The sequence below is a fragment of the Balaenoptera ricei genome, chromosome 11 (assembly GCF_028023285.1).
Source record: "Balaenoptera ricei isolate mBalRic1 chromosome 11, mBalRic1.hap2, whole genome shotgun sequence".
Taxonomy (NCBI): domain Eukaryota; kingdom Metazoa; phylum Chordata; class Mammalia; order Artiodactyla; family Balaenopteridae; genus Balaenoptera; species Balaenoptera ricei.
In genome coordinates, this window is record NC_082649.1 from 26222779 (window position 1) to 26245530 (window position 22752).

At 41.1% G+C, this 22752-nt stretch overlaps 1 protein-coding gene across 18 annotated transcripts in view; it reads left to right on the forward strand.

Annotated features, from left to right (window-relative positions):
• The window catches only part of PKHD1 (PKHD1 ciliary IPT domain containing fibrocystin/polyductin), a 471129-nt gene that overhangs the window by 168863 nt on the left and 279514 nt on the right, over nt 1-22752 (forward strand). For all 18 annotated transcript variants that reach the window (XM_059938510.1, XM_059938512.1, XM_059938518.1 and 15 more), the window contains 6 exons: nt 6832-7042; nt 8318-8475; nt 10731-10922; nt 13821-13946; nt 16461-16517; nt 16753-16883. In XM_059938510.1, the coding sequence (XP_059794493.1) occupies nt 6832-7042; nt 8318-8475; nt 10731-10922; nt 13821-13946; nt 16461-16517; nt 16753-16883 (875 nt within the window). The remainder of the gene's footprint in view (nt 1-6831; nt 7043-8317; nt 8476-10730; nt 10923-13820; nt 13947-16460; nt 16518-16752; nt 16884-22752) is intronic.

The following is a 22752-nucleotide window of genomic DNA, read 5'->3' on the forward strand; positions in this document are numbered from 1 at the left end:
TGGCCCAGAGGTGACACGATGGCCTGGCACAGTGTGGGTTCTGGGAGCAGAGAGAGCCAGCTTAGATGCGAGGTGGAGTAATCAGCAGTAGTCAGCCCTTTCCTAATTCCTCTGGTTACTTATAACCTTCTGCTGTTGTTAGGGGTAGTATATGATCAGAGAATCTGGGCCAGCTGCTGGCAGGGCGAGGGGAACTGAGAAACAGTAGAAAGCCAGGGTTTTCTCTCCACCCCTTTCCTCTCAAAGCTCATATCCTGCTACTCTACCTTCTATTGGCAGATGGATGAAATGAACAGTGGGAAACAAGGCTCAAGTACAAGAAATGCTGGGCAGATGCCCAGAGCTTAAAAATTACAAAAAAGAGCAAGGAGATGGGGGAGGAATGAGTCCTCAAGCAAGTGTATAGGGAACTAAAACTTTCCTTCCACTGCGTTATTTTCTTTAATTATGGGTAAATGCATACCTTCAATTTTTTGGTTTTCTTCCTTCTTCTGATTCTCTTACATTCCTCTTCATCTGCCCAATCTTTGAATGACGATGTTCCCGTGGGCTTGGTCTTGAATATTCTTCATTTATAATATGTACTTTCTCTCAAGAAACCCCACTTATTCCCAGCGTTAACCTTTATGCACATATTTCTTTATATATTGAGACTCAGACCTCTCTTCTGAGCTCCAGGCTCAACTTTTTACTTGGATATTCTCTTTAGTATCTAACATGTAACCTGTCTAAAATGGTCATCTAAAACCGAATATGTCTAAAACTGAATACTACTAGAATATAAACTACACGAGGGCAGGGATTTTTGACTGTTTTTCTCACTACTGTATTCCCAGTACCTAGAACAGCACATGGCACATAGCACACAGTAGGTGCTCAATAAATATTTATTGAATGGATTTGTTATCTTTTTCCCAAGATGTCCCTGTTGTCTACCGACTTGCATCAGCTCTGGATCTGTGAGGCATTATTAACCTCTTTCCCCTTACCTTTAGAGCCAATCACCCAGTCCTCTTGATTCCCCAAAAGGTACCTCAAATTTTTATACTCCTCTCCAGATCCACTGCCTTACTCTTATTCAGACCTCCAAAACTTCTTGTCTGATCTACTACATTAGCCTTCTACAAACTGCAGAAGGCTTCTACATACACCTCTTACTTTTATGCACTTTCTTGCAATCTACTCTTGATGCCACGTCCAGTGTGACGCTAAAGCCATAAATTTGATCAAGTAACTATTTTGAATAAGGTTCAGTTCCTTTAAAGCAGGCCAAGAGGGTCCGGCATTATTTGTCCCAGCCACACCATGGCTTCGTATTCATCTGCTCCAGAAACCCCCATCTCCATTCAGTCCCTGGAGCACATCAAGCTCCCTCCTTCCCCGCTGGCTGGCTCCTACCCAGCTCAGGACATGACTCAGACTTTTCTCGTTCTCCCCAGTGTGCAGTATATACAGTTTCTCTCTAAGGATTCTCTCCCCTCACTTTGATATGTGAGCTTATGAACTTAAAATATTGCTGGTCTCACAACAGTATGATTCCTTAGTTGTCATGTGAAATATTTCTTTGGTGGTTTCCAAACCACTTTTGGAGTAAACTCTAAGCTCTTTGGGAGGGCCTGCGAGGTCCTTCCAGGGCAGGTCCTGCTCACCTTTCCAGGTGCATTCCCACTGCCCCTCCTCAGGTCCCCATCCCTGCCATACACCTGCATTCTGGCCGTGCCACCTCTATGGCAGTTATTTGAATGTGTCATGTTGGCCAACACCATTGTACACAGTGTTGCCTTTGCCTGGAGGGCTCTGCCCATTTTGTCCTCTGCTCCACCGTGGCTTATCCTTCAAGACCCAGCTCAGTTGTCACGTCTTCTGGGAAGCATTCCCAGAAACAACCCCTGCTTCTGTGTGAGGTGTTCCATGTCTCTTCACTGGCGGACCCTGGGTGTCCCTCTGTCTTAACACTTAACAGAGTGCGTTTGTGATATTTTTGTCTATTTCCTGTACTATTCATGGACCCCAGAGGGCAGTGACTCCGTTCCCTTTATGTCTGTCTTGCCAGTGCTTGACGGATGTTCATCTACACAAAAGAAAAGATAGCATTCATTGTTTTGCTATGGATAATGGTGAAGCTGCATGCAGAAATAAGGGGAAATAATTTACATATATTTGAGAAAAATACTTCTAGTTCTTTTGTGAATTTCTTTATATTTCTGTTCTGATGTGAACATGATTTTGATGAAATGATTCTTTCCTCCCTCTTTCCCTCCCTCCCCTCTCTGCCTTCCTTCCTCTCACTCTCTCCCTCTTCCCCCCCCTTTCCCCCTCCCCCTGCCCTTTACTGATTTGGAAAGATCTTGGCAGTTATTCACTTGGAATAAATTGAACGATTGAAGTCCTACAAAACAAACAGAGGATAATTAGTGATTTTAAAGTGTGTTAACCCACAAAGATGATTTTCTTTCTCTCCATGACCATTTGGCAAGATGATTCTCTGGGCCTGTGTAATTATGGATGAATGGCACTGAAATGCTTGAATAACAATTTGTAGGAAATACAATTATGAGTAGAAGTCGTTAGTGGGAGTAAATGAGTAGTTTGTTGGTTAACAGGTCAAAGTTGAAAGCCCAAAGAGGTTAAACATTGTATTAAATTATGAGTCAAGAGCATAATCTTGTTTCTTGTAAGCATATGCATAAATTACTGAGCTTTTTAAACTGTATTTTTATATGGTTTTTCTTTTTTATTTTATTTTATTTTTTTTTTATTTGTGGTACAGAAAGGAAGGGAGACACCCGAGCTGGGTTTCTGAAGAGTTCTGTGAAGTGAAATGACTCACATTTGAAATGTGTACGATGCTGTTTTCATCAGAGAAGTCGGTTGATCTACCTTGTATGGCTTTTAAATAGTATTTATAAAGTAAAGGATATAATGTTTTGAGTATCAAAGCTAATTGGGTACAGTTAATATACAGTTACTTCCAGAGGCTAGAATTCCATTAGGTGTCCAGTTCTTTGGTTCTGGATTCAGAAGAGCCAGTTTCAGAACTTGGCGCTGACATCTCCTACTGTGTGATTTTGTCCTGGAAGCGTTATTTTAGCTTCCTAATCTACACAGTCTGTTAAAAGGAAAACAAAACAAAGCAAAACCCAGAAAACCAACAGTTCTTACTTCAGAGTAACACTACTTAGCATAGGTTGGATTTATTCTAAATTCTCAATAATGTTTGTGTTGTTTTTCAGCTTTTTACATGCTGGATATCATATGCTCGTTTAGGTATATATCTGATGAAGGTTTGTAAGTGATTGTCCATATGGCAATAGTCAGAATAATTTAAATCCCTATGAGTTGAATGCTAATCATGAACCCAGTTGACTGCTGTGTTAGAAATTGTGACATTTGTAAAGGAGACATGAGGCAGTGGCCCTGCATTCAAGGTGGGGCAAGAGACATATGTACTGTAATAATTACAGAATAACTTAGTATGAAATATATGGTGCTGACTATAGGTTGCATCACTCAAGTCTCCCCAGGCCTCCCTGAATACTCTCAGCCTGTGGATATTTCAATAGTGATAACCAAAGTATTCCTGCTCACCTCCCCCAACTCTCACAGATCCTCCAGCCCTTACCAACATCCCTGCCTGCTTGTTATAGGTGTTCTCATGGCAATTTCATCAGTTAGTCTATTTTCCTCTTATTTTGATTTTCTTGGTCATTGTGCTCCCTTCAGGAAGGCAGCTGGGGGCTGCCCTGCTGCCCTTGCTTCGGGTACCTGCCATGATAATACTGAACACAGGGTGCCAAGGGTGCAGACTTTCGTTGCTGCCCAGGTGGTCCAACCCTCAGGTGTGGGAGGGTTGTGCTCCATGATGGAACCAAAGGCAACCACTCTTGACACTTGGGTTCCCACCTGACCATCTGGGTGCCAAAACTTTGGGGTGCTTGCTTCTCCATGTTTCCATCATGATTTTCCTCCTTCAGTACATATTTATTGAACACTTATTATATAAAGGACACTGTGATATGCATTGGTACTATGATGGTGGGCAAATATAGGTGTAACTTCTGCTGCCATGTTTAATAGGGGAGATGGAGAATGACAGTAATAGAGGCCAAACCACATGTGTTAAGTGCTAGAAAGGAGAGGGACACAGTGATATGACAGATTATAAATCAGGGTTTGACCTAGTTTGGAGGTCTCAGAGGTTTCTCTGAAGGACCAAGTTGAACATCATTCTGAAGAATGAGGCAGAGTGAGTTCATGAAGGAATCCCAGGCAGAGGAGCATCAGGTACAGAATCCATCTGGAGAGTTCCTTCAGGTTCTTTCCTCAGGTTCAGTCATGGGTCCATGAGAGCGAGCCCATGTCTGAGACAGACCCCGTACCATCTCTCTCATCCTTTCCTATCTGTTCCTTTGTGGAAAATTCTCCCATGCAAAGCAACTCAGTCAAATGGCCCACAATCCAGCCAGACATGTGGCTTGCCTCGTCCCAGACGTACACTGACCTTTTACTCAGTAAGAACCCCCTTATCACTGTGGCGTCTATAGGAGGCAGTGAACATCAGCATGGGCTGAAGTGCTCCCTGACATCCAACAGAAGAGGTGAGGCTTGAGCTGTTTTTAGGAGAGCAGATGAGGGGAAGAAAACTGGGCACCCGGTGGAAGGGATAGAACAGGCAAAGGGGTAGAGGTAGGAATGATCCTGTTAAATGAGAAGAAGTACAGTAAAGAGGCTTCCTGGAATGGAGAGTTTATTCAGGAGTCAGAGACCATACAGTGGAGTTTGATTAAGGAGACTCTTGAAAGTCAAGAAGGGAATTTGTGCCTTTGTTACTGAGTACTGTAGGCAGATACGGCAGGTTAATGAACAAAGAAGGGATGTAATTAAAAAAGAACAATGTGTAATGGTCAGAAGAATAAAAGCTGTTTGCAGAGGGTCTAGCTCAGGTGATTATTAAATTTATTTTGACATTCTCCAGTTTGAGATGATGGTAACTCATCCAAATATCCATATCTGCTATGTAGCTGCAAATATGAGGCTGGCACTCATGAAACACTCAGGTTGATGTTTTAGTCAGACATGTAGAGGTGTGTTGTTTTTGCAATGAGAGCGAATAAATTATGAGCTAATTTTACTGCTTTCCAGAGGCTCTGTCAACATTTGAAAGGTCTTAAGTTTATGTTAATAGTTAAAAATTCACTTCAAAGATTCTCTGTGATTTTTTTCCATTCATTCTGACTTGACTATTATTTATAAGAATGATTAGCTAAAAAATATCTTTGTTGTGCCTGTTCTTGGTTCTGCCACATGTAGCTGCTTGTTGATAGGTGCACAGCAGGTGTTTGTTGAGTATTATGAACCATTGATCACAGTGTTTAATAGAATTCTGTCATTGACAAACATTTTCTATGCATATTAGAGATTTTTCTGTGCAGACATTCAAGAACAGATCATAGAAATTCACATACATATGCATATACATCAAAATAGACTTTATTTCATTTATTGTTCCCAAAGGTTAAAACATACAAACCAGGAATAAAATTAAAATTATTTTCTTTTTGGGATGATTTATGTCTTAATTTTCACCTGCTCTATAATTAGAAATTTTGAACCCTGGGAATTTTTTTTAAGATAAAATTATTGCCCAAGTAAACTTCGGAAATGACATCATTAACCCAGAGACCTTCCTAAGCCTAGAACAACATTACTGGCACAATGCCCCCGCCACCCAACATAGACAAATAAATAAAGAGGGAAGTTTAAAATAATCTGAAAATGATTTATTGTTGCCCACCTCTGTAGTTAGAGATTCAAGTATTATTACTTTAGTGCAACAAGGGAAGACAGGAAGTTGCTGTGGGCTAGAGGTAAATTATGATCTGTTGCGAAGGAGGAAGGAAATGGGCTGAGGAAAGGAGGAGCTGGGAGCAAGCCTTGTGTTTTCTGAGGTATTGCTTCAGGTAATGGCTGGGAAAAAATCTTTGCCTTGACCCTTGCTGGAAAAGGCCAGAGTAAACTACGAGGCTGGTTAAGGAGCAGCATACTGGTTTGGGGAGGATCAGACGGCTGCCCTGAAGCCTAAAACAAACCAAGGTGTCTAGAGTCACAAGTCCCCCCCTTGTTCAGCTTTGCTGAGCCATCCTCTCCTGGATACACCTTGTCTTAGAGTATAAGGGGGTCACTTGATACCCTAAGACTTAGGACAACCATTCTGAGGGTAATTTTGACTTTTAACTCTACTGTTACTATTTGTACAGTGAGTTGAAGTCTTCAGTTTAGAAATACATGGTGAACTTCTATCTTGGAGAGTCTACTTGGAAGAAGAAAGAGGTGACCAATTTCATCCTCAAAACAGTGTGATGCAAGGAGGGAAGAGAGAAGACTAAAATATATTGAAGGTCTGTTATGTGGCAAGGGCCACGCTAGTTGTTTCACAGATATTTTCTCATTGAATCGTCCTAAACCCCCAGGAGGGAAGGCTTTGCTGCTTCTGCTTTGTAACTGAGGAAACTGAGACCCACCTTTAAGTATATCACCCAAAGAAACATAGTTAGACTATGGCAAGACTGTGATTCAACTGTAAAGTTAGTCTGACTCCAATTCCTGTGTTTTTCACCCCATATCATTCTCTATCCTGGATTACTTTTATTGTCCCTGGGTGACAGACAAAAAAAACCCAATATCCAAAAAAGTGAAGGCATTGGTGCCTATTGAGCCTGAAGCTTGCTTTCCCAGATTCTTCTTTCACAGGATCTTTTTGGCTGAATAGCATCACGTTCATATTAAGTTTTAAAAATGTCTAAAGGCAAGTTTCCCTCGGATTTGCTTTAGGTTCACTCCCAGAAGTAGTGGTCACCCATCTTCGAGCAGCTGCCTATGCCCGTGACACAGTGTTGGCTCTGGAAGATGCTGTGGACTGGCACGCGGGGGATGAAGTCATTGTCATCAGTGGGATGGGTGCAGAAGGCACCAAGCCCTTGGAAGAGATTGTCATTGTGGAGACTGCGCAGAATACAGACCTCCATCTGAGGTCGCCCTTGAGGTACTGCATGTCACCTTGGCTCCTTTTAGATGGAAGAAGATGAGGTCTTCACTGTGTTGGTGGCTGACATTTGTTTGTCTTTCAATAACGTAGTTTTACATTAAATAATAGTAGACATTTTGACAAGAAGATTACGAAGCATGAAACATTTGGAAGATTAAGACTTCTTAAATAAGTTTCTCTGGTAAGACTCTAGAACTTTCGTCTTGCAGTAGATGGTCAGTGCAATAGTCAGCATAGTTCCTAATTTTCACATACTTGTGATGATAGTTCACTCTTCTTTATCTGAGTTTCTAAAGAAACAGAGCCCCAGATGGAGAATTAGGCTAATTTAGTGGCTTACTATTCCTAATAAGATTTGGAGTGATACCGGTCAGAATGGCCATCATCAAAAAATCTACGAACAATAAATGCTGGAGAGGGTGTGGAGCAAAGGGAACCCTCTTGCACTGTTGGTGGGAATGTAAATTGATACAGCCACTATGGAGAACAGTATGGAGGTTCCTTAAAAAACTAAAAATAGAACTACCATATGACCCAGCAATCCGACTACTGGGCGTATACCCAGAGAAAACCATAATTCAAAAAGAGTCCTGTACTACAATGTTCATTGCAGCTCTATTTACAATAGCCAGGACGTGGAAGCAACCTAAGTGTCCATCAACAGATGAATGGATAAAGAAGATGTGGCACATATATACAATGGAATGTTACTCAGCCATAAAAAGAAATGAAATTGAGTTATTTGTAGTGAGGTGGATGGACCTAGAGTCTGTCATGCAGAACGAAGTAAGTCAGAAAGAGAAAAACAAATACTGTATGCTAATACGTATATATGAAAAAAAAAAAAAAAAAGGTTCTGATGAACCTAGGGGCAGGACAGGAACAAAGATGCAGACGTAGAGAATGGACTTGAGGACACAGGGAAGGGGAAGGGGAAGCTGGGACGAAGTGAGGGAGTAGCATTGACATATATACACTACCAAATGTAAAATAGATAGCTAGTGGAAAGCAGCTCCATAGCACAAGGAGATCAGCTCGGTGCTTTGTGACCACCTAGAGGGGTGGGATAGGGAGGGTGGGAGGCAGACGCAAGAGGGAGGGGACATGGGGATATATGTATACATATAGCTGATTCCCTTTGTTATACAGCAGGAACTAACACACCATTGTAAAGCAGTTATACTCCAATAATGATGTTAAAAAAAAATAATGCAACAACAAAGATTTTGGGTGATATCTTCAGATGTGTCATTTTCTTTTTCTTTGTTTCAGATATTCTCACAACTCCACAGAGAACTGGGTGGCTGGAGAGCTCCATGTTTTAAAGGTCATGGTGGTTCTCCTCAGCAGGAGTGTTACCATACAGGGAAATCTCACTGATGAGAGGGTGCAGCTCCTTGCTTCATGCCAGAGGGCCAGTGCTTCAGAAGGTAGAGAAACATTTTGTTGGGAAGTCCAGTGGGTGAAAAAGAATGTTCTTACTGTCCAATGATAAGTGGTATGGTTGACTTCTTTCAAGTGCATGTTCCTAATATTCTGTAGTTTTCACAGTGCTCTTGATAAGTCATCATTTCCCCTCCTGCCTTCAACCCCCTTGTGAAAGAGATAGACAAAAGTATCTGCTTGAGAAAGTAATTATTTTTCTGGGGAAAAATATTCATGTTAAATAATGAAATCTGGAGAGTTGAATTAAATTTCCAGGTTAGAGGTTATAATGAAGTCTTGACACTGATTCCAGGCCTCTTCTAAAATTCTCAGGAAAACTGATTAATGCCAGAGTCAGGGATACAGGCAGCACATTCTTATGGGTTAGACCTGTAAGACTCTTCCCTCCCTCCACCACCCCCACTTTTAGAGTTTGTTTTCTGAGTGAAATTACCACATACTTTAAGTAAGTGGTTGAAAAAGTCAATTTATCTTCTAGAAGAATAACAGGCACTGAATCACACTGATGTACCTATTAAACATCTATTTCAGGGATGGTTAGTTTAGTAGGTTATGTTTTGGTTTCCCAGGCTGTGGATTATGAGGCTTTCACATGTTGTGAAGACATCATTTGTCAACTTTGGTCCAGGATCGTGTGGGTGTCAAGGATGACTCCCAGGCATGAGCTCTGGATGGATGAGGAGGCTATTTATTGAGATGGGAAGAGGAACAGGTTTTGGGGGTGGGAGGGTGGAGATCATGAGTTTAATTTTGTACATGTCAGGGCTGAGATGCCAGGCCAGCATGTGAGTAGAGATGTCTGGTAGTGTCTGGAGCCTGGAAGAAATGTCAAGGCTGGAGTTAAAGGTTTGAGTCATGCCTATGTATAGATGCCTGTGGGTGTAATGTTGGGATGTGGTTGGGTAAGAGGGACCTTGATCCCACTCCCCACCCCTCTAGTCATCTAGCTCATAAATGTGTCATTCTGAAAAAAATGTTTGCATCCAGTGGGTTAGAATCCAGTGGCTGCCAACTTTAACAATTCTGCTGAATTGGGACCTGCAGTCTATTCAAACTCTCTTGGTAATTCTCATACAGGTATTCTCAGATCATATTGTACAAATCGTGGCATTTGATCATGCTGCAAGAGAGACCATGCTTCTAGGTTTACACCAGTATAAATCTGTTGTCTCCTAATGGAAAAAAAACCCTAGTTACACCACAACTCTTAAACATTACTAAACAATTCTAAAAATAAAACAAAATTCATAGACCCTTATTAAAAAAATAATATGTCACTCACCTCTTCTTTGTGTGGGGCTCAAGTATGGGAACAAGGTAGCCAAATACAATAACAAGAGGCCTGGACACTGGAAAATATTATGGAGCAATGTCATATATAATCAAAATTGTGACAAAGTGTACAAATATAAAACAACTCTTTATTCACCTCATACATTCATCCTTTGGGTGCTGGCAAATGGCTGTTGAATGGTCCATCATTTTGTATTAGTGACATTTCTTCTTTGGTTTATTAACCTGGATAATAATGAGTTAATTCAGGAGATGATTTCTTCTCCATCCTGAGGTCAGTCCACACCACCAAATGCCATGTGTCAACACAAAGCGTCTGGACCCTGAGGTCACAACGCTTTGGTAGTTGCGTGTGGTACTATGTTCATGCTGTCTGCTGTTCTCACTAGCGGCTGTGCTGGGCAGGAGGCCTTGGTGTGGGGGGCTGCTCAGTCACTCCTCTGGAGCCCTCTGCCATTTCTTCAGTGGCATGATTGCTGTGCCTCCAAACCATAAAGCGGCAAAGTATCGGGAAAGCCCCACTGGACATCTCAAGACTAAAAAGAGCCGTGGTTACATTCAGCGCTCACATCTCTTCCCTACAATTATCCACCACGAGAGGGTCATTTGATTGCACACTCCCTCCGGGGCATCTTTTGGATTGAAATAAGCATCTATTTAGGTTGGGTTTTTGGGTTCTAGTCATCCTCTTTGTGACAGTAATTAAGGTGATTGATTTGGGGGCTTCTGGAAATAATAGAGTGAAGGCAACATCATGTCCTAGTTATTGGATGTTTTAATTAATAATCCAAAGAGGAGAATCAAAGTAAAGGGGAAGTAAGATTATTAAAGGAAATAAACAATCATGGTTTGCCCTTTGTGCCAACAGTGCCTTTCGTACTGGGAGATTTGTCCCGAAGCCTACTGTACATACTTCTGCTCCCCTTGACTTCGTTCTGTGTTTCAGGTGATTTGCAGAACTGTTTGTATTTCAAGAGTGAGAAGATGCTGGGATCCAGGGATCTGGGGGCCAGAGTCATCATTCAGTCTTTTCCGAAGGAGCCCAGCTGGGTCCAGTTGAAGGGAGTGCAGTTCCGGGACTTGGGGCAAGCCTTCTGTAAGCATGCGAGCTCGCTGACTCTGGTGGGATCTCTGAGAGGTAAGGAGGCCCAGGCATAACATCTCATTTTTCTTTCCTCTTCCATATTCTAGGCTCTCCATGCAAGGGGTCCTGGTAGGTGGTATGTGGGGACATGGGGGGATCAGAGATGGATAACTATACCCTAGATCTGTGGTTCTCAAACTTTAACATGCCTAAAAAGTCACTTGGGGAGCTTATTAAAATTCTCACTTAGAGACCCTGCTGAGACAAATTCTGATATAAAATGGGCCTAGAGATCTGAATTTTTAACAAACCTTCTGATTCTGGAACAAGTAATCCAAGGAGTACCCTTTGAGAAATGTCACTATAGGTACAACAGATGTGGAGGGAACCACACAAATCTGTGTTTTGAATCCTGCCACTACGATTTACTGGCTTTGTGACTGCAGGCAGATTGACATTGAATAGTGTAAATCATCAATCAAGGCTAGCAGAAAGCACTTCGTGAAGATGTCCTAACGCAGAGGAATCTCCTGCTGGGAAAATGGGAGAGAATGGCTGAGAACCAGGCACTCTTCTGGGGGATATAGAGTGGGCAGAGTGTGCAGATCTTGACCAGACCTGAAGAGATAGGAAGGAAGTAGGAGACATCCAAGGCAGGTGGGAACAAGTAGGTAAAAAAGATCAGAATCAGAAAAGAAGAATGTGACCAGATGTACTGATAAAGGCTCTGAGATCAAAGTTGGAGGGACGTGGGAGCATCCAGGGCAAAATGCCAATGCCAGAATCTGATATACAGAGATGGGAGACTTGGGTACAGATGCTGAGTGATGAGGACAGCAGCTCCGTCTCACAGTTATGCTCCCCAGACCTCAGCACCTCAACACCCACATATGCCAGCTTTGCCTTCCTTGATAGGGTGGTGCTCTGGGGGTTGATGCCTGGCAAAGCACATCAGGGCATATTGGAGGTTCAGGTGGGCCTTGAGAGGTGCTAGGATTTCAACAGGTAATGACAAAGTAATCCTTGAGGTCATTGAAAGCAAGATCCTGGCTAGCCAGCTGCAGCATTTTTTTTTTCTTATTTCAAATCATCTGCATGCCAATAATGTCTATTTATCCTAATTTTCCAGATCTCTTCCACCTTATTTATTTCTTTTTACACCCCTATAGGAGGATGGTTCCTCACATGGCTCTTTCCCTAGTACATTAGGACCATCAGTATCTTTGTGTCCTTCTCTATGTTTCTTCGGTCTCATGGTGCTTATGATGCTGAGGAATATTTGATGTGGGCCAGTTCCGGTAGAAGTGAGGGGAGTAGTCACATATGAGTTATCAATGAACATAATCAACACCCCCATCAAAAACTCACTTAATCTGCCTCCTCAACCTCTGCTTCAGAGTACCTGCACTTTTATTTATTTATATACATTAAGTTTTATTTGAAAAAGGGGTCGGTGCTTAACAGAAGTTTGAAATCCACTGAATTAATACATTATCTCCTGTAGGTCTCTGTTAAAATGCAAATGTGTTTCCTGGGAGGGGGAAACCCATTAACGCAGAGGTTAGAAACTTCTGGCATGCTTGCCAAAGAATCCTTTATTGGTTCATGCCCTACAGACTCCCATGACCTGTATGGCCAACTGTCCCCAGTTACTGGAGTTGAGGAGTGTTGGAATCTTTGCATGCAAGCTGCTTTTACTGAGCCCTGACCTCCACCCACAATAGATAGCTCTGTAAACACATTAGTACTTCCTGGTTGTTCAGATGGGCAGGCATATTCTGATGGAGTGACGTTATGGTGGAGGTCTGGAGTCGGGGAAAGTCTGAGCAGGCAGTGTTTCCTACGTGAGTGGGTATGGATGGGTTAACTCATTGGTGACTGATGTGAGGGCATCTGGTACTGGGGGAGCTGAGGTCGAGGGTAATCTACAGGCTCTGTGTCTAGGGGACATCATAGTTGAGAATTTTCTTGAGAGTCCCAATTTAAAAGTCAAATTATTACATAATCCAAAGTCATTTTTCCAATACTTCAAACATTTGGTATTGATATAATCTCTCTCACTACCTGGAAATAATACAAAACTCCTTTTTGAGAATTTGTAATTTTACTATCCAAATAATACATTTTTATTATTTTAATGTGAGTTTCCTCCATCAGACTCAAGATACACAAGTTCAGAATTTACTTAGTTTTATTCATCTTTATGTCTCTGGCACAAGGCACAATTCCTGAAATATATAGTTGATACTCAGTAAATATTTATTTATTGATTGAGTCAGTCCACATACATTGATTTGGGGATCATAAAATATGCCATGGAACCAGTGTAATGGATTTCCTAAAATGTCAATGTCTCTTAGTATGGTAGAGGGTATTTCCCCTTCAGTTTCACAAACCACCATATTCAACGGTGGTTATATTCAATAACTTTGCTATATACCTGAAACATTGTAAATCAACTATACTTCAATTAAAAAAATTACTTTGTAGCTCAGGAAATAATGACTACCTCTCCTCATGCCAGAGGCAGTTTTCAGAGATCAGGGTTGGTCCATAAGCAGTGCTCTTCACATCGTCCTTAACATCTTTTGAGCTGCTGTCCACCATATTGTGATCAGAGTAGATACCAAAGATGACGGCCAGTTGGAAATCTTGACGGCCACGCATTCCTCTGTGGTTTGGCCATACTGTCTCTTTCTCAGGTGGTTTTCTTTACTAACACGTGGTCCTTGGATTCCACCCTGCTTATCTTTGGTATCTTTGAGGTACCTTGGTCTGTGCTGCCCATTTTCTTGATTTGATTTATGCTGCCAACTCCTTATTTCTTGAGTTTTATATATTGTGTGGGAGAATGTGCTTAGTTATATTCTAGCTTGCTTTGGAGATGATTAACAAAATGTGAGGAACCTTCGAGATTCCCATCTAATTTTTACCTTCCTCTTTGCTGTTCAGGTTCCTACATGCAGGGCTGTACCGTGTGGCGATCTTTCAGCAGAGGCCTCAGCATGGCCAGGACCTTGGGCCTGAAGGTGGACAGTAACGTGTTCTACGATATTTTAGGCCACACGCTGCTGGTGGGTAAGTGAAACAAGCTTGTTTAATTTTGGCATTCTGGTGGAGGACACATCATTTTATAAAAGGAATCATCCCCAAATTTAAATTTCCAATTTGTAAAAACTTTAGCCTCTGATCATTAGAAATAGGCCGTAGTTAAAAATTCTAATTTTAAATTTAGTCATTACTGATTGGCTAACTAAGCTTTACCAATAGGAAACTGATTTTTATTTTTTATTTATTTTTATTTTTTAAATTTTATTGAGGTATAGTTGGTTTACAACGTTGTGTTAATTTCTTCTGAACAGCAATGTGACTCAGTTATACATATATATATATATTCTTTTTCATATTCTTTTCCATTATGGTTTGCCACAGGATATTGAATATAGTTCCCTGTGCTATACAGTAGGCCCTTGTTGTTTATACATCCTATATAATAGTTTGCATCTGCTAATCCCAAACTCCCAATCCTTCCTTCCTCCACCCCTTCCTTGGCAACCACAAGTCTGTTCTCTGTCTCTGAGTCTGTTTCTGAGGAAACTGATTTTTAAAGATGGCATTTCAGTTCAGGTTAATAAATATACAATGGGAGATTTTAAAATTTATTGTCAGTAATTTTAACAATAATTCAAAGTCACATAAATAGGTGTTTGTGCAGTCTCATGGAGTGTCAAACCTGGATGTTGAACAAGGAGTTAAAAATGTTGAATTCTGTTCTTTGCTGCTCTTGTGGCTTGCTGAAGAAGCCCATGTTTCAAGAATCTTCTAAATGGTCACTTGTATCCACTTTTGTTTCCTAAAGTTCATTCCCCTTGCGATGCCTAGAATTATCCTTAACAATCTCAGATTGCATCATGTCACTCCTCTCCTTAAAGCCCTTTAAGAACTTCTTATTTCTCTTAGAATACAATCCAAAATCCTTACTCTGGCTTAAAAGACTCCCTTAATGATTTTGCCTTTATTAACCTTGGTACACTTATCCTGCTATTGTCCTCTCCCTGTGTACTCTAACTGCACGGACCTATTTTATTTTAATTCTTTCTAAAGACCACGCTTTCTCCTGCATCAGGGCCTTTGCACGGCTCTTTCCTTCTGCTCATACCACTCACTCTCCTCCTGTAAGTGTGTCTCCCCCACACTCCCAAGGCAAGTCCGTCTGTCTGAGCTCTTTTACCAACAATCATTACTTATTGATTTAAAAATTATATATCATGTTTCTGATCATGTGTTTTACCGCCAGATTTCATGTGAACATTTTCCCCTTCGCACTTAGCACCTTAACTAGTGCACTTGGAGATATATTTGTTGAAAGAAGTGAATGTATTAATGAACAACGGGTCTTTGGTTATATCGGAATAAAAAAGCAAATCAGAGGTTTTCACAGAAAGTAAGACTCTAACTGTACTTGTTAGATAGTGTTTTCTATTTAAATAAATTCTGTGATATCATCAGTGAGAAAATGTGTATGTTTCATTTAGGAATGATCTGTTAAGATAAACGCTAGAAAGGTTCTAACCCTGAGAGGGAAACTGTTTAGTGGGAAATTATGGATCATGTAAACTAACTCAAGCTCGAAAAGGCAAAGAGCTAAGGACAATAGAAGTCATCAGGTGAAGGAAAATCTTTTGATTGGAAAAGGACAGCTACAGGGCAGTCAGACTAACATGTGGAGGATTGACTTTGCTTATTCTTACTTTTGTTGCTGTAAGGGAAAAGTTTTTTGAAACCTGGGGCAGAAATTCAGGGAGGTACCCTAACAATATTATTTTAGGAGGAAACAAGTATATGGAATAGACATTAACTAGGCAAGGAAGAAAACCTGCAGGAGGAATTTGGCCTTGAGTGCTTGGATATCGTGAATTGGAGGCTCTTGACATCTACTGCATTACAGGTGATGGAATTAGAATATCTGTCAGTGCATTTTAGATAATGTACTCAATCCATGCAAGATGAGTTTGCAAACTCAGACTCATGAAGTGACATGGGAAGCCCAGACACCTAAAGACCTAGAAGAAAGGGGGTCTGTGGGGTTGCTCTGTGTGGATACCATGTAAGTGGCTGATCTCTGTGTAGCATGGCCCGTGCTCTTTTATTCTCTTCTATTTCAAACCTCTGGTTTGACTGTGAGGGTCTCAGGTCTTGTCTAGCCTGTTCCCCCAGGACATTCCCGCTCTTTCAGGGGAAGAGAAGGGCATGCAGATGGCTGGTGGCCAATTCAAACAGCTAAGGATGGGGCTGGACCTGACACAGGGGTGTGTGACATTTAACTAAGAAGACAGTCAGACTCTTCTTAAGAAGTAAAACGGTAGATCTATCTCTTTGTTGTTATTTTTTTAATTTAAAATGAGCTTCTGATTCATGATACTCTAGAACTAAAAAGTTCACATAATCTGAATCTGTTTGTCTGGTTCATAGATAAAAACACAACACAAAATCAAAACAAGCCACACCAAAAAAAAGAAATAGTATTTCAGCATCTCTCATTTTCCTGGGTGGCATGAAACGTGCTGAGCTAACATGATCTTTTGTTCTCAGGTGCATCCCCTGAGATAAGGTATATCCCTTGGGAGGTTATTCCTGGAAGAGAAAATGGTAAATATGTAAACTGGTTTTAAAACTGTTACCATCCATTTAAGTCGTCATACATTTTATAGACAAGCCTGCTGGCAGTATGTTAGATATCTTAAATTTGCTGAACACACTAGATGTTTATATATATACATATACGTATATGCATGATGAGAACTATAACGTGTATTAGTAGAAATAAGAACGTTGAGTTGAGTACATTTTAATTATGTTGGTGAATCCCCTTTTCTTAAATTAGACTGGTCAGAACAGGGGAATATAATAAGAAACAATGTGATCATCAGTGTTTCTGGCGCCGAGGGACTTTCCAGCACTGAAATGGTGACACCCTCTGGTATCTACATCCGCGATCCCACCAATGTTATAGAGGTAAGATCTTCAGCTCCCAGGACGGTCAGAAATGAGAGGCATAAAATTCACTCCGGAAGTTATCCAGAGTGGTAGCATCAATGGTGGGGTATGCAGCATCTACTAGCTGCACAATGGTAACAGGAAACTACTTTCTGATTTTGGGTTAAACAGTGCTTTAGGATAAATGCTATCACTTCCCTCAGGATTCCCGTGAACACCCTTTGAAGCAATATTTATACAAAGCAAAACAAAGCAGATATTGATTATTTTCTGGTCATTTAGATTAATGCAAACTAAAATATCTTCCTGAGCCATCTGCTGTGGTTGCTGAATTTGGTCTCAATTCCGATAATAATTACTTACTAAATCTTCACTATGTTACTATACTAATGTGGTCATATTGTTGCCCTTTAAGAGTGTTCAAAACTGAGGGTCAGCAGAGTCACGAGGTGTGTGAGATCACATCACATTCCAGGTTGAATGAATTACATTTGACCCTTGAACAACACGGGTTTGAACTGCATGGGTCCACTACACTCGGATTTCTTTCAATAGTAAATATTACACTACCACACTATCCACAGTTAGCTGAATCCTTGGACGTGGAACTATGGGCACCGAGGGATCATATATATGGAAGGTGGACTATAAATTATATGCAGATTTTTGACTGCCTAGAGGGTTGGCACTCCCAACCCCTGCATTGTTCAAGGGTCAGCTATACACTCTGATGGCCTTGGTTTTTTATCTCATTATTTAATACAACTTAATATTACTTCTTCTTGGTAAATTTCACTCTAAACACTTTAAGAAATTAATTTTTCTGGTAGTTTAACCATAGATCCGTGAATGAGGAATTGCATCAGAGTAGTGGGAAGGCCATTTAGTTTCCCCTTTTCCAATAATTTTGTCCCATGGACCATCTATGAAAGTGTTAAGGGTCTCACTCTTCAGGACTCGGCTCCGAGTACCTACTGTGTCATGACAGTTATGCCAAGTTTCTGAGGACCGGAGAGAAGGAACTTCTCCCTCTCTGATCATCTGTTTTTAATTACCTTCAGCTGAATAACCTCTAATAAAAGTCATGGTTATCTCCTCAACCCTCCACCAGACTCTTAATTACCTTTATTCCAAGCACAGTGCTTACACCCTATTTTCGGTGCCTAATGGGGGCAGCTAATGTGCCAGTGAGGGCAGGAGGCAGCAGTGCCTGGATTGAAGGAAACCAACCTGTAGACGCAGAACAATGAGAGTGACGTTTATCTTGTTGGTGACCACATGGTTTGCTGCATAACTATGCCAGCAAGCTTTGGGGACTAAAGAGTTACGTTTTTGCCTAGTTTCTTGGGTAACATAATCTTGACTACTCTGAAGTAGTAGACCCTCAGGGTTGCCCAGGTCATTTTCCTTCAGGAGGCTGGAATGTATCTAAATCCCACCTTGAGTGTCAGAGGTGCTGCCTGGCTTTGCTTCACTGGGTAGCTCGTTGCCTCCTGGGTGGGTGTTCTGGCCACTACTTGACTAGTAAGAAATGAGCTGATGAGCAGTTACCACAGAGAACAGTACGGAGGCTCCTTAAAAAACTAAAAATAGAGTTACCATATGACCCAGCAATCCCACTCCTGGGCCTATATCTAGTTCGAAAAGATACATACACCCCAGTGTTCATAGCAGCACTATTTGCAGTGCTTCCGAGACATGGAAGTGACCTAAATGTCCATAAACAGATGAATGGATAAACAAGATGTGGTATATATATATGTAAAATGGAATATTACTCAGCCATAAAAAGAATGAAACAATACCATTTGCAGCAACATGGATGGACCTAAAGATTATCATACTAAGGTGAAGTAAGTCAAAGAAAGAGACAAATACCATATGATATAACTTATATGTGGAATCTAAAAAAAATGATACAGAAGAGCTTACTTACAAAACAGAAACAGACTCACAAACAGAAAACAAGCTTATGGTTACCAAGGGGGAAAGGGGGGAGCGGGGTAAATTAGGAGTTTGGGATTAACAGATACCAGCTACTATATATAAAGTGGATAAACAACAAGGACCTACTGTATAGCACAGAGAACTATATTCAGTATCTTGCAATAACCTATAATGGAAAAGAATATGAAAAAGAATATATATATATGTGTATATATATATATATATATATATATATATATATATATATATATGTATGTATATATAACTGAATCACTTTGCTGTATACCTGAAACTAACACAAAACAAACAAGCAAAACAAAACAAAAGAAATGAGCTGGCTATATATGTGCAGAGAACCAGAGAGCCGCCTACAAACTTATAGGTCACTTGAGTCTTTGCACACTGACCTGCAGAGCAGTGCCTAGAAAGCAATGAAAAATTTGAGCCCAAAACAAATTGTTTGTTCTCTGTTAGATGCCTTCCCTTTCCATCCATTTACTTTCTCCCTCTTATATCCACTTTACAAAATTGAAAAATAATACAATGCATGTGTTTGGAGAATGAGATTTTAGTTTAAGCTGGTAATGTAAATTCATTAGGTAAATTCCTGACATTTTCATCTTCAATGATCTTAAAATTCTGTAGTTCTCTTTTCATTAGCTTATTAACTTTTAGACCTTAGCACAGCATCTGAAATGTAGTAGTTGCTCAGTAAAAATTAATGAAATATAATGAATGAATGGCTGTAGGTATAATTCCGTAATCAAAGAATAGGGGGAAGAAAAAGGAAAATAAAGACTAGATTCCAAGATCCCGCAATCATTTTGATGACTGACAAGTAAGATGTTTCATCTGTGTCAGCATTTAGATTCTGTGGAATTCATCTCTCAGTGTTAAATTTTGCACAGTCCTCTCCAATTTTGCAGCTGCGCCGCTGGGGTTCCACTGTGCTGTCTCTTTCATAGTCTATTGTCTGGAGTGTGCCACAACCAAGGACATAGGTGTGACTGGGAGTATGTGTCAGAACCTAAAAATTAGGAACTTCTTTTAGTGCCAACGAAGGTCATTTCAGTCAGTGGGCAAACAGTAAGCTAGTGTTTATTAGGTGTGTCCTATGTGGATGATACACAGAGTACTTTGAAAAATATATTTTAGAAATATATTTTTATTCCAAAGTGATAGTAAGGAGGCTCCAACAACAATATAAGGGTGGCGGTGGTAGTGGTGTGTGTGTGTGTGTGTGTGTGCGTGAGAAACCTGTCCTCTTCCAGTGTTGTTCTGATGCTCAAGAGAGAGATATCCCTTATATTGTGAGGAACTGTCTCACGGGGCATGGCGTTTATGTTCTGCTCTGTGAGTGGTTCAGAGCTGACTGCCCCTTAAGAGGATGGAGCCAAGCCTTGCATGTGCTCAGTTTTTGTGACCCCTTTACCCACCTTGCTTTTCAGTTTCCTTGCAGTTTGGCAAAACATTTTTTTTAAAGCCACTGTATTACTGTGATTCATTAGGCTATTTCTTTTATAAACTTTTAATTTTGAAATAATTTTAGACTCAGAACTTGCAAAAATAGAACAGAGAGTTCCTCTGTGTCCTTCCCCCAGCTTCCCCCCCAATGGTAACATAACCATAACCATCGCCATAGAGCAATGGCAAAACCAGGAAATCGACATTGGGACAAGACTGTTATGTAAATGAAAGCCCTTATTTAGACTTGAAGGTGACCTAGTCCTAGTGGCTGGGCAACCAATCCAGAAAGCCTAAACCCTCTCTCCTACATACAGAAGTTGACCTTAAAATCTCTGGCCTGGCAGGTAGGCAGGAAGAAACGGAGCTGATCCTTAATTAAGTCTCTGCAGTTATTTGTGGTTGTATATTGTTCCTGGAATGCTGGGATCCAGAGCCTAGGACCAAATGCTCTGCCCAGTGCATGGAACCCACCTGGGTTCCCAGGAAGCCGTCTTTACAGTTCACTCACCCTCAACCCTGCTTGGTATAAGGGGATTTCAAGTGTGATATTCCTTTTTAGTTTTCATAGCCACAAGTTGTCTGCCTGCCTCCCTGCCCAGGCTGCTGCTGAGCCAGGTCCAGGGCAGTTTTTCTGAGAAGCAAAACCTGAGCTTTGTGCCTTCTTGCTAGTGAGGACTCAACATGATATTCCCATCTGAATGTCCAAGGAACTTGGAATATTCCTTTGTATACTCCTTAGATAGGCTTTGCCAGACTTTGCATGCATCACCTTGCAGTGTCCGGAGCACTTCATTTACAGGCGGTCTCCCCACCGCACTCCAGCATCTGAGTCTCTGACTCCTTTATGGGTGTTACTTATCTGTCCAGAGGCTTCGTCTTTCCAGGAGACATAACCTATGTTGACCTCAGGCTGGAAGGTCTTTGCTCTCCGTCAGCGAGAGACTGTTCACTCCCAGAGCTCCAGAATATCCCATGTGTCTGTGGGCATTGGACATTTCCCACGACCAGACCCCTGTTTAGAACAGCCAACAGAAACCCCCTGAAGACCAGCCCTTTGAAAACATCCATTTAATTTGAGGGGAATTTGTTCTGGTTTGTGAATCAATTTTGTAAGGAATTCTGTGTTTAAAGGCCGATTTCAGCTCTCTAGCTCTCTCCACTCAATAGCTAATGTATATTTAAGAGCTGCCTGAAGGGTTAACTCACTTTTTTTATAGTGACTACAGATGCACACCACAAGGAACTGGCTTACTTGGGCAGTTAATTTCTCTCTGGAATTTCTCTTGCTTGAATGTCCATAATACATTGACTTCCGCAAAGAATTGATTTCCACACAAAATTCCCTGCTTGCCTTAAACCCTTCCCCACAAGCCGCCAGCTGCCTGCATACATATGTGGTTTCTGCTCACAAGTCGTTTGTAGCATACCCAACTGGAATGCAGAGTAAAAAGGACTGGAAAGTAATGTCATCTGACTGTTCAAGTGCTTCTTTTAAAAGAAAAGTGAGCCTTATTGGCTAACAGAAGACCGAAGTTGCAATATCCTGCCCAACTATAAATGCACTTGGAAAACATTTATATATGACCACCCAGATGCTCCAAAAATACTATTGACACCAGGGAAGATGATTCAAAAAATCTGTTCATTCATTCAAAATACATGTTCTCTGAGCACCTGTATGGCCAAGGTGATGAATAAGGATGAAGTCCTTGAAATATATTCTGCATATGTTTGAATCTTTCCCTTCCTCGTGGAGTCATGGTAATGAATTAGCATCTCGTTGGTAATGCAATAGAGGTGTACGTCCAAGCGAGATGATCATTTCTAGCCTCTAGTGCACATTTTTTTTTTTTTTGGCTGTGCTGCGAGGCATGTGGGATCTTAGTGCCCTGACCAGGGATTGAACCCAAACCCCCTGCAGTGGAAGTGCAGAGACCTAACCACTGGACCGCCAGGGAAGTCCCAGTGCACCTTTCTTATTGTTTGTATACTTGCAGAAAAGGTGGGTGTTTCAGAAGCCCCCATTCCCTAACCCTCAATTCTTATATACTCATGGCCTTTCTTGTGGCTCATGGGGGTGGTAGAGACACAGCCACTCAACGCCGGCTATGTGGAAGGTGGAGCTTCATATGTGCTTCCCCGAGGAAGGTTCCAGTTGTGTAATCATAACAGAATCAACAGCCATATTACTTGCTTGTGTTTCTATGAGGGCACCTGTATTTGGTGCTTCTATTGGATGCTTGTATTTGCCAGCCCAGTGACAGTGATTATTTCAAAACTGAAGATCATAAGTGCATGTCTTGTTTTCTAGCACGAGGGAAGAATTGAGATAACTGATTCAATGCCAGTAAGTGTTCTGTGGGGGAGTGTCTAGTGGCAGATTTGGTTGTTTAAAAAGATATAAATACTCTCCCAGTAAAAACTGTCAAAGTATTCTTATTGTAATTAACCATGTTTTTATATTTAGGTTGGT